This window comes from Lonchura striata, chromosome 4 (genome assembly GCF_050655825.1).
Source record: "Lonchura striata isolate lonStrDom1 chromosome 4, ASM5065582v1, whole genome shotgun sequence".
Lineage (NCBI taxonomy): Eukaryota > Metazoa > Chordata > Aves > Passeriformes > Estrildidae > Lonchura > Lonchura striata.
Genome location: NC_140706.1, coordinates 25,216,856 through 25,229,107, shown reverse-complemented (window position 1 = coordinate 25,229,107; position 12,252 = coordinate 25,216,856). Strand labels below are relative to the sequence as shown.

Sequence of the window (12,252 nt, the reverse complement as noted above, 5' to 3'; positions counted from 1 at the left end):
CTAGCGAGCCCTTATAAACTCTCTCATCATCCTTTGGTTATTCCTATAAAGTACAACAGTGTTGTCTCATGATCTAAGGAGTGGCAACTGTTCAACATCTTGGCAGTATTCCTTCCCTAGGAGTGACAATTGCATCCATTATGTTCTAAGATTTATATACCATCCATGTGTCCAGTTCTTTCTTCAAACTGACTTAACAAAAAGATAAGCTTTTAACATAGTTTCTCATACAAAAATATCGTTCAGCTTTATTATACAGGTCTCACTAATGGTATTACAGATACCTTTTAAAAACACACTAATTGTGTCTGAAAGGAAGGACTTATAGATGAATTAAAGTTTTCGTCTCATAATTTGATTTGGTAATTTGCTCTTTTTTTTTTAGCTGAAGGCATCTGTACACCTAAAGCCAAGCTTACTCTTCACTAATTAAAATGAAATATCTTTCCTCAGTGACAGTTGTCTGTGTTCACATTATATGGAAATTCTTGTCAAAGTGCTGTTGACATGGAATTTGCCTCACAGGAAAGAAGGTGCAGGAAAAAGCTACATATTTAATCAAATATTTTTCACACTCCAGTCAATAAGGAACAATGCTGTATTCCCAAATGATTCCCAGATTCTCTTTTTATGTGACTCCATCTCCTAAGATGAGGTATTTTAGGCACAACATCTAACCATGAAGATCTCAGCAAGATTTTTATATGGCTCAGATAAATATCAAATTGGATGTAATTTAAAACCAAAATTGCAAATGGAATAGATGCCTCCCAGTGGAAGTAAAATATTGAAATGCACCTATATGAAAAATGTCACAAGAATTCCCTTACTTGTGTCACTTCCATCAGATTACAAATCAAAACCAACCAATACAACAACTGATGATTTCTTATATGAGCCATAAGTTAACTATTTTTCAACTGCTTAATTCTGTATTTTGTGGAAGAGACAAACTAAATATAATGTTTATTTGCTTGTCTCTAAATTACATACATATATTTTCAATTACATTGTATTATTGTATTGTTTTACATATAAATGACATATAGGTATATATATGTAAATAATATATATTGCCTCCTGAGAAACTGCCTTCCCTTCTTTCTTGTAGGTTATTAGAAATTCCTAAGTCCGGGATTGCTGCAATGCATTGGATGAATTTACAGCATTACAATATTATTACAGAACTAGTGTGTGAACCTATGCATTGGTCTGAAACCCAAAGCCTGTATTCATTCTCTTCACATCCCTGTGCCTATGTGTACACATGAATTTTCCAGTGAACTGCCCCTGGTTGAACTTTAGCCCTTTGAAAGATACACAATCCCATAACAACACAGAACAGGTGAAGTTGGAACTGACCTCTGGAGATCATTAAATTTATCTCCCCTAGTGCAAGCAGGATCAGCTAGGGATGGTTGCTCAGGGTCATTGTCTAGATATTTTTTTAATATCTTTGAAGATGAAGATTCCACAACCTCTCTAGGTAACCTGTGCCACTGCTAGGTCATGCTCATAGTAAAAATTTGAGGGTTTTTAGAACTTAAGTGGAATATTCTGTATTTCATTTTGTGCTCATTGCCTCTTGTCCTTCAACTAGAGTTCACTGGGCAAAGTCTAATCTTTATTCTCAGGTACTTACATTGACAAGACTCCCCTGAGCTTTCTCTTTTCCAGGCTGAACAGCCCCAGCTCTCTTGGCCTTTTGTATTTCAGATGCTTCAGGCTTTAAATCATCTCTGTTGTCCTTCACTAGGCTAGTTTCTTTATGTCCATGTCTCTCTTGAACTGGGAAGCCCAAAGCTGGATCCAGCACTCCTGGATGGGCCTCACCAGAGCTGAATCAAGGGGAATGATCACTTCCCTTGGTTTGCTGGCAACCCTCTGTGATGCAGCCCAGGAGGCTGTGGGCCTTTGCTTCTGCAAGGGCTCACTGCTGGCTTGTGTTCAACTTGGTGGCCACCAGGGCCCCTGGGCTTTTTCTCCAAAGCTTCTTTCTAACTCATTAGCCTCAACTTGCACTGGTGCATCGCGTATTCCTCCCCAGGTGCAGGACTTAAACTGCCCTTTTCTGAGCTTCATTAAATTAATTCCATCCCACTCTCCTTATCTTCTGCTAGTTTTTAGGTTCTTAGTCCTGTTATAATCTTTGTTATGCATTTTTAACCAATAATTTATGAAAACCAGAAATAGTTCTAGGGCTAAATCTCAGCTCAGTTCTAAAACTATCAATCTGGATTCCTTCTCTCACTTAATTGAAATCTCTTCCTGTGTGTGTCTATGTATGCATATATATGTGTAAACACATTTCTCCAGAGTCTCTAAAAAATGTATACCCATATTTATTTATTTATTAGTGGTATGTTATACATGCCCAAATAATAGTCATGCTATTTTTATGTGAGAAAGGTGGCCTAATTTTAATTTTACTATGATGACAGGTAATCTTCACAGAAAACATTGTAAAGAACTTGCAATTCTGTTGTAAGGAGACAGATGCAGAGCCACTACAGAAAGGCCAACTCTTCTCCAGTTATGCTTACAATCACAGTAACAGAGACTTCCTCACATACTTCAGTAGGGCATTTGATGGTGGAAGAGCAATCTTATGTCACCTCAACCTTTTTGAATAGACTGAAAATGTCTTTCTTTATATCTGAATTTATTGTCATGGTATTTTTTTAATGTGCTCACTTGTTTCTTTTACTTTTGAAATGATGTTTTATTAAGTCTATTCTGGCAAATACACATGAAATATTTAACTTCCTGCTGTCTTCCAATAGAAAAAAGAAAAAGCATCTGTCATTAAGAAAAACAATGCCTATGCAGTGGCTGTTGCCAACTATGCTCCAAATATTACCAAGGACTCAGTGCTACCAACCATCTCCAAGAGTGCTACAACTGCAGAACCCAACAAGGCAAAACCAGAAGCCAAGCCACAAGAAGCAAAGAAGACATTCAACAGCGTTAGCAAAATTGACAGAATGTCTAGAATAGTGTTTCCAGTCTTATTTGGTACTTTTAATTTAGTGTATTGGGCTACATATTTAAACAGGGAGCCTGTCTTACTTGGCTTTGCACCATCAACCTAAAAGCTGACTTGCACCGAGGACTTCAAGCATCATTCTAATCAGATAGGTTGTTCGCTATGTACAGTCCGACTAATAACTGCTAATCTGTGAACCATTCTGTACAGTGTGTATATAAATGTCTTGTCTGTGTGTCTCCAAAGGAGGGACACAGTGTTAATTCATGGGTCTGTAAACAGATAGCACCCATGGCAAATACAGCCAGCTCTTTAAAATTAAACCCAGGGGACTTCTGTTAAACTAGGATTCAAATATACAGAATTATATTCTCTCCGTACAATGAGATGAAGATGTGATCCTACATAATTATTTAGGAGCAGTATTTTTTTAATTTAAAGTTAAAATATTTTTCTATAAAGTAACTAATTCTACTTTAGTGAAAGAAACTGTCATTTAAAAAAGTGATTTTTTTAAAAAGGTGTAATTATTTCATATAATAGCAGTACCCATGTACATAACAGAGTATGGAGGTCGTACAGTTCTGCTCTTCACAAATATTCTGGATACAAGTTAGATTGAAGAGGTAGTAAACACTACTGTATGGCAAAAGCCACAAGTTTCTTACTTCTGTCCTCTTTGAAGCTGTTAATAAATTAATCTAATTGATTTCAGGGAAAGGGGTAAATCAAATTTAATATCAACCAACTTCTGCTAGTGAGATACTTATTTTTTCACTCTTTTATTTATTTGATATTACTAAGCTGGTTTGTCTGGTTCAGCAAAGCTGGATTTTTTAAATTATTATTTTTGATTTTGTTCTTAACTGAATTATTTTCAGGTTTATAGACTCAGAAATTTTTCAGGTTAAGTTTATCAGTAATATAATATTTTTTTTTCTTTGCTTAATGTTTTCCTAAAGCCTGCCCTTACAATATTTACCTGTATTTGTCCCAGGAAGCACTGTTTTCAAGGGAAACAAGAATCATGATTTAAGTTCAGGAATATGTCCATATAATAAAATTTACTACTGCTTTTGTAAATTGCAACTTTACATTTCGCTGACATAACTTTACAACAACTTTGTATACTAGAAATGATTTTGCTAAGATTTGAATGTTATTTTTTTAATAAAAGGTCATGCATCATCAGTAGGCATCAACTGTATTTCATATACACAAATATAACAAAATTGGATCTGCCATTGGCAATTTTATAAGAACATTTAATACTATCAGTACAATTGTTTTTCTTCTGAGCCTTTGCAAAGATTCTTTATGCCCCTAAAGGCCTGGTAACTCATAGCATATATAATAATTGTGTACTGTATTTAGATTTTAGTATACTTGGCCAAACAAAAATATTTTGATTCACACATACATTAGCAGTTATTAGTTGACCTTTAAAAAAGATACACCTTTATGATGATGTCTTCTAGTAGAGACATATGTAGTCGTATAGTGTCATTTATTGCAGTTTTGTACAGTAACTTGAGTATAGTGCATAAAATAGGTATGTTCGGAGTTTAAAAAAAGTTGTACAAATATTTCTAAAATCAAATAAAAGAGTATCTTAAGACATGAAAGTGTGCTAAAAACGACAAAGAGAAACACTGCTTTCTTTTGCTGTTTTATTTTCTTGCTTTTTCTTTGCTTTTGATGTGATTCTGTTTTGTACTTTGTGTGACAGTATAGATGCCAAGGTCACAAATGCATATTATAAATAGAATTAATAGTTAAGACAGAGTGGACATCACTATAATAAAGACATTTAGTAGGTTATAAAAGAAAGGGAGAAGCATGGACAAGGCGTGTATCCCTTGAATTCCCTCTAATTAAACTGTCAGACTAAACCTTTCTCATCAACAGTAGCTTAAAAATGAGCACTTTACTCAGAACATTAAAATAAAAATATCCTTATTTTCATATATATTTATATTTAAATGTAGATCTTCCATGTAACATGGAGATGTGTGCAATAGTGTGATTATGAACAAACAGCTAGAAGGCAAGCAATAAAAAAAAGGGTTTTTTCATGCTATAAGCATACATTTTTAAAATGTTTCATTTGTAAATTAAAAATTTTCCCTTCAACATCATGTTGTCCAGCTATGAATAAATATATAAATATGTACATATGTACAAATAATTGTAAATATTAGGACTGTAGAAAAATCCCTCCCCTTTTAGCTGTTTTTGGCAAAGGGCTCTGACTGTATAGTTTAATGGAGGCCCCTGCTAAAATGCTCTTGAACTTGAATAGCTCAGTTATGTTTTCTGTGGCTGAGGTCTCCTTCCTGTGACCCAGTGAGAGTTCTTACCTTCTGCTCTTATCAGCAAGATCTAGGGACTCTCCAAACCTCACCAGACTGGGGTGTGAGAAACAGAGGTTTGTGTTTCACCCTTGGCTACATCCCACAGACTCAAACCCTTCACAGTGTTGAAACTGTTGTGTATTTCTCCATGCACGACACTGTATAGTCAGAAGTCTCCCCATGCCAAATATGAGTGTACTCAGTCATGTTGAATTACCTGATAATGAAGGGTTTTGCATCCTTATCCAAGAATGGGACCTCCTCAAAGGCTTCTAATGGTAAAATCTTCTCCAACAAGACTTCTCTGGAAAATACCATCTGGGTAACTCAGAGCTCCATGCAAATGCATTTCTTCAGTTTGCACAAGAAGCCCAACACTGTCTCATGTTAGTCAGCCCTGCTGCTGCCACTTTTATTTGGTACAACTATTTTTTCATTCACTGACCATTTTCGCTACACTTGCTTGAGTCATTAGAAAAAACAGGTGTTTATCACATGGTAAAGTTACATTTATTGCCCACTTATATCGAAAAGTAGGCATATCATATAAACTCAGTGAAAAATATTCAAATATACACAAGCAGTTATTGTGGGCATCAGCAGTTTTTAAATGGGCATGCTCTAGAAAATTTAGTTAATTGGTCTACATTAAATCAATCTTCTATGGGAAGGAGGAGTATGCTTTACTGTTTCACTGCTGAAACATTTACAGTGGCCCAACTGGGTACACATAAGTTGCACATTTGTAAGACTACGAACTAGATAAGTGAATATAAATGTAAAGATTTAAGTGAATGGGAGTGTTGTGCAAGGAATACCAGAATACAAGAGTTAGGCCTTACTTTCATTTAGAAGGAATCTGTGTCATTTCATTTGGTATAAAATCTGTGTCTTATTTTAAATCTAATGTCAAAAAATCTATGTGCCAAATATGTAGAGGTTTCCTATAATTTGAGTAAATCTTGCAGGTCATAAATACTTAAAGGGAAGTATGAGTGAGAAAACGGAAGTCACTTTTCTATCAAGGACTTGCACATGGAATCTGGCAGTGAATTTCTTGGTTGGCATATTAATCTAACCTACTTCTCCTATTATTCTTGGGTCAGCGTGTCATATTTTATTATTTAAGAAATTAATAAAATTAAAAGAAAGATAAAACACTGTGGTAAAGTTAGATTGGAATTACAGTAATTCTAAATGAGGTTTATCGAACAGGCTTCCAGTGTAGTACTGGGGCACATACTTCTGGATGCATGTGTCAGTTAATTTTACAGTAATTTATAAATCAGCATGAAGAGTAGAGATCAGCACAGTTTATCAGCCAGAGTTGTCTGCTGGAGACTTCATGACAGAAGAGTAGCTTAGAAAATTCTCAATTATGCTGTGGCCAATTAAATTACCTCCACCTGTCATATGTGAGCTAATTCAACTTGTAACTACTGCATTGTTGAGCATCTTTAAAAAATATTATGGTAGGCATTCTGAGATATGAGCTTTAGTTTGGCAGACCACTCATACGACTGAACGTTATTCTAAAAATGAGCCAATTTGTCCGAATAGTTAAAGAAAAGAGCATCTAGTGACTGAACAGGAGCCTTCCCTTCCCAGTGATTACAGATAGCATACAGAGTGATGAGACTTTTCAAAAAAAGACCAAAAATTGTCTGCATGAAATCAACCAGAAGCAGCAGGGAGGAGGTAGGGATGTATGGGGGAGGAAAGGAGAAAAGAGAGTACACAAATGGCTTTGTTACCATGGCAGTGGAATGTGAGATAACTGAGGAGGAAGTTGCTGAGGGAGGTAATGTGTATTTTTGTTTCAGCTTCAGTTCTGAGCCTTCACTGCCACATGTGAGTTGTGGACAGTAACTTCTAGAGCACAAGAAATGGAAATACTTGTATAATTCTCCTGAATTTGAGGGACATGAGTTGTGCCTTTGAAAGCGAGAGGCCTCTAGTGACTGCTTTGTGAAAACAGACCATGCAATACTGTGTGTCTTCTGCTGTTTGGAACATCTTGGGTGGAAGGAGAAAAGAAGCTTTAGAAATTAAGTAGAATTTTGTTAATTCTACACTTTATTTTCTAAAAAGCATGGCTTTTACTTAAGCACAGAGAGTCAGCACTCATCCTCCACACCTCTCATTCCTATTCTGAAAGCTTAGTTGTGCACAGGTTTTGCCTTGGCCTTCACAAAACAGATGAAGTCCATGCTGCTGAACATAACCACTCCCAACAAACTGGCATGAAAGATTATTTCAGTGTGGATATGAAGCTATCATCATCTATGCCCGATTATGTGCAGACACATAATGGTAAAATTTATAAAGTCATGCAATGAGTTTTAAAGTAGAGGAAGAAAACATTTTAAAATAAACCCAATAAGTTAAATGGCTTAATTTAAAAAACACAGTTTGACAATTGTAGAAATGTCTAAACATACCTAAATAGACTCTCTGAGTGTGGTATAATTTCGTGTCACATATAAAGTTTTTATCTTACACACATTTAAAAGTTAAAATAATTATGTGAATTAGTGTAAAAGTCAGATCACCCTTCAGCCCTGAGTACTGAATGGTTCCTTATAAAGCAGTGTTAGGATTCCTTCCATCTCATCCTAGCACCAGTGAAACTCCTGCTAGAATGTTCTTAGAATGTTCAAGTTGCATCCCTTTAATATCTCTTTTTTTTTTTTTCCCTTAGTCAAGGAAACCTCCACCTCATTTAAGTAGATGACCCAAAATCCCTAAAAAATAGAACTTTTAATTATTTTCTAAATCCAATTATAAATTACTGCCATCTGAGTATCACTGAGGGACTTTAGGTCTTTAGTAGTAGAAGTTAAATGTTCAAAACTTTGTCACAATGCCTGGCATATGTTAGTCACATAAAATGTTTTCTTTCCCTCTACTTTAAACCACTTAGTTTTCTAGATTCAGGTCTTTCTAGGTGAATCTTTTGACTCGTGTTTTTGGAGTCTGTGATTATATCTTACTGGAAGAGGATAAATTTTGAGAGCTTGACATCTCTGATGGAGATCAGGGCAAATTTTGCACTGAATTTAAAATAGAACTAATTTTCATCCTCATGATGTTCATCTCTATCAGTGAATTCAGTAAGGACTTTTACAGAAGAGGAGTACACCTAACTGCACCTGGGCTCTTCTTTGGAAATGGGTTGTCAATTTTTTAATCCATGAAAATAAGCCCTTAAAAAAAGTTTCAACCATACTGGAATACAGGACTTAATGTCTGTTTTTTTCTTGATATTTATTAATGCCCTTTAAGAATATTGTGAAAGTGCTGTAAGTAAGGATGAGGTGATAACTCTAATAAAAAGGAATTTGGAGGATACTTTAAAATATGCAAGATAATGTATACTCTTCCTCTAGTGTTGGAGTCTACATAAATATATATGATTATATTTTTATTGTTGGATAATTTAAAAATTCTATTTTGCTTTTAAATTCCTTACATAATGTGAATACTCTACTTGATAAGGTGTTCAGGAGTGTGTCTTTATGCATTCAAGGTTTTTAATGATTGCAATGAGTGCTTTCATTCATCTGATATTAAAGGGGGTGAGCTTCAACTGGTTGAAGTGTTATATTTGCTTTCCTATACTTTATCCAACAAACTATGTCATTGAGGATGGATGGATGGATGGATGGATGGATGGATGGATGGATGGATGGATGGATGGATGGGTGGATGGGTGGATGGATGGAAATAGTGAATGGAACAAGATATTACTTTGATCAGCTGCTTTTGATATTCTTTATTAGATGTTCATCTTGGCTGAATTTATCAGTTTATAGGCTACTGTAGCTTAGCAATAGCACGGAATGCAATGTAGTAATTTACATCTGTTAGGATGCATATGCACCGTATCTATAAACTGTTAAAAAATCAGTTCCTAAACTGCACCCCTCCTCCCTCTTCCCTCCAAATAGTCACTTTTGAAGGCACTTTAATTTTAATGGAAGTGATTACACTAGATGTTGTTATACTTGATTAAAAAAATAGTAAAAATAAAGTGGTCTCTGATTCATACATGGTTTGCAAATTCTCAGTTGGGCTGGAGTCAGAAAACATTTACGCATTGTATGACAAATCTACTTTAGTGAGTCACTTAGGTGTGAAAATGTATAGGACTTGGAAAACAGGCACTCCCAGTATATTAAAAAAATAAGGGAATGGGAAGAATGAAATCAATAATTTTGAAAATAAACACCAATCAAATATGCACAATAAGAAACTGCATGATAAATGTAAGTATACTTAACCTTGAACATCAATGTCATATAAAATCTGGGTGACAGTTTACTTATTTAGTAGGTTTCATAGTTATAAATAATTAAAGAAGATTATAATATTCTGTAATTTGTGACCTTGTTTTAACTGGGAAAATTGTTACTTTTCTAAAATGTAAAAGAATTTACTGGATTTATGTTTGAATGTGTCACTGCTTGCTGTTGAAGAATATTTATTAACCACATGCAAAAGATTGCTTAACATTATCTTTTTGTACTTCTTATTAAAGTTAATTTAAATATAGCACATTTTGTATTTTTGTTTTTAATGCTTTGACAGCACAAATATTTAATTCCCTTCATGTCTTTTCTCTTAGGATTTGTGTGTGGGTATTTCATTTCTTGTTTTTAGACAACCCATTACAGCCTCTATGAAGGTGCTTTTTTATTAAAGACAATATTTCCCAAAGGAAACAAACAATATATTGAAAAGAAAATATTCCTCATCTTGGTGAGAGTTTAACAGATTTCCTATTTATATAATGAGAATACCCTCATGTATACATGTATACATGTTTCATATTTTCTGAAGGTTATAAAACATGTTGCTGCTGGGTATACACTAACAACCAAATGGTGTGGAGCATAAGAAACCTCCTACCAGACAGCAAATGGGATCATATGGGCTAACAAGGCTTACTTAGGAACGAACAAAAAACTATACTGTTAGTAAGTTGTGGGTTTGGGTTTGTTTTTTTTGTTTCAAAATGAACATTCTGATTCCAAATCTTTCAGTGGAAAAGCTATGGATTTTTCTGGGATGATCCTTTCTTTTCCTGTAAAGTCATATGTTCTCACAAGAACCACATAAATGTTCTTCATGAGGATGATGAAGAACATGACATTCTTCTGTCCAAATTGGAGAGACATGGATTTGAGATGTGGACTGTGATGGGTAAGGAATTGGCTGGGTAGACACAGACAAAGAATTGTGGTAAATGGCTCAATGTCCAAGTGGAGGCTGGTGACAAGAGGTGTCCCTCAGGGCTCAGTTTTGGGATTGATGCTCTTCAATATCTTTATCATGGACACAGAAAATGAGATCCATACACCGTCAGCAAGTTTACCAATGACACAAAGCTGAGAAGTGCAGGTGACACAGTAGAAATAAGGGATGCCATTCAGGGGGACAGGGACACACTTGGGAGGTGGGCCTCATGAGGTTCAGCAAGTCCAGGTACAATGTGTTGCACCTGGGTTGGGGAAGTCCCAGACTGAGAGATGTCATTGAGAGCAGCCCTGCAGAGAAGGGCTGGGGGGTTCTCATGGATGAAAATATGGCCATGACCCATCAGTGTGCGCTCACAGCCCAGAACGCCAATGGCATCTGGGTCTGCATCAAAAGCAACTTAATGGCAGTGATTCTCCCCCTTTGCTCTGCCTTTGTGGGACCCCACCTGTCGCTATAGGACACTAGAAAGTACAACATGAGCCACTGTGATGGCAAGGTAAAAAAGAAGGTTTATTTTCTGACTCCAACTTTTATACTTTTCCAAAGGTGACAGTGGATTGGAGAGTGAATGGGCCACCTCTCCAAAGACATTGGACAAACCACCATTACATCAACTTCCTCCACCTCCACGAAGGAATGCAAAACAATATGTTGTTCACAGAAAATGTATGGGAAAGTTTTCTAACAGAATGTAAACTCAGAAGGCTTTAGAAAATCTTAAGAATCAGGGCGACCCCACCTGCAGTACTGTGTCCAGGTATGGGGTCCTCAGCACAGGAAAGACACAGATGTGTTAGAGCAAGTCCAGAGGAGGCCATAAAGATGCTCAGAGGGCTGGGACATGTCCTGTGAAGACAGGCTGAGAGAGCTGGGTTGTTCAGCCTGGAGAAGGGAGCTCTCATTGTGGTCTTTCCATACTTAAAGGGGGCTCATCAAAAAGAGGAAGAGGGACGTTTTACATGGGTCGATAGTGATAGGAGAGGGGGAATGGTTTTAAACTAAAATACATGAGATTTAAATTAGATTATTAGGAAGAATTGTTTTACTCTGAGGGTGGTGAGGAACTGGCAGAAGTTGGCCAAAGAAGTTTTGGATGCCCCATCCCTGGAAGTGTTCAAAGCCAGGTTGGATGGGACTTTGAGTAACCTGGTCTAGTGGAAGGCGTTCTTTCTTAAGGTAATTTATGGAATGCTGAAGGATTAACAGCAATGCAGAAAATGGTCTAAAATATGGTATATTTTTTTCAGGAAAATCTTAATTCAAAAATTAGACTGTAATGAATACTGATTTAGTTTCAAAAATGTGTTTTATGTATGGATAAGAAGCAAACAGGGGCCTTAGTAATATTTGCAGAGTTGACAAATCATATGGGAGAAAAGAACCATTTAAATAGATCCAGTCTGGATTTTGAACATTTTGTCCTGGGCCTTTGTGGTGTATAGGAGTCAGAGTAAAAGTGAAAGATGAATATTCATAACATTTTAAATATTGAAAAGAAACTCTGTTTTCAAGTTCTTTGCAGATCTTTTGAGACCCTGGTAGAACTTCTTTAAGAGGATGGAATTTAATGTCTTTTCAACTTTCCAAAGATTGGCATCATTTTTTGTTAATGCTGGACATGAGTGACAAATTCAAAGAATGTGACAGCTT

The 12,252-nt window shown here is 35.9% G+C and overlaps 1 protein-coding gene across 3 annotated transcripts in view; it reads left to right on the top strand.

The window, feature by feature from the left end:
- GABRA2 (gamma-aminobutyric acid type A receptor subunit alpha2) overlaps positions 1-9,897 on the top strand; it is a 63,508-nt gene extending 53,611 nt beyond the window's left edge. For 2 of the 3 annotated variants that reach the window (XM_021524958.3, XM_021525032.3), the window contains exon 10: positions 2,784-9,897. In XM_021524958.3, the coding sequence (XP_021380633.1) occupies positions 2,784-3,092 (309 nt within the window). In that variant the 3' untranslated portion in view covers positions 3,093-9,897. Of the gene's footprint in view, positions 1-2,441 lie in introns of all 3 variants that reach the window. The other variant, XM_077782831.2, reaches the window with a different exon arrangement.
- Positions 9,898-12,252: the final 2,355 nt, after the last annotated feature.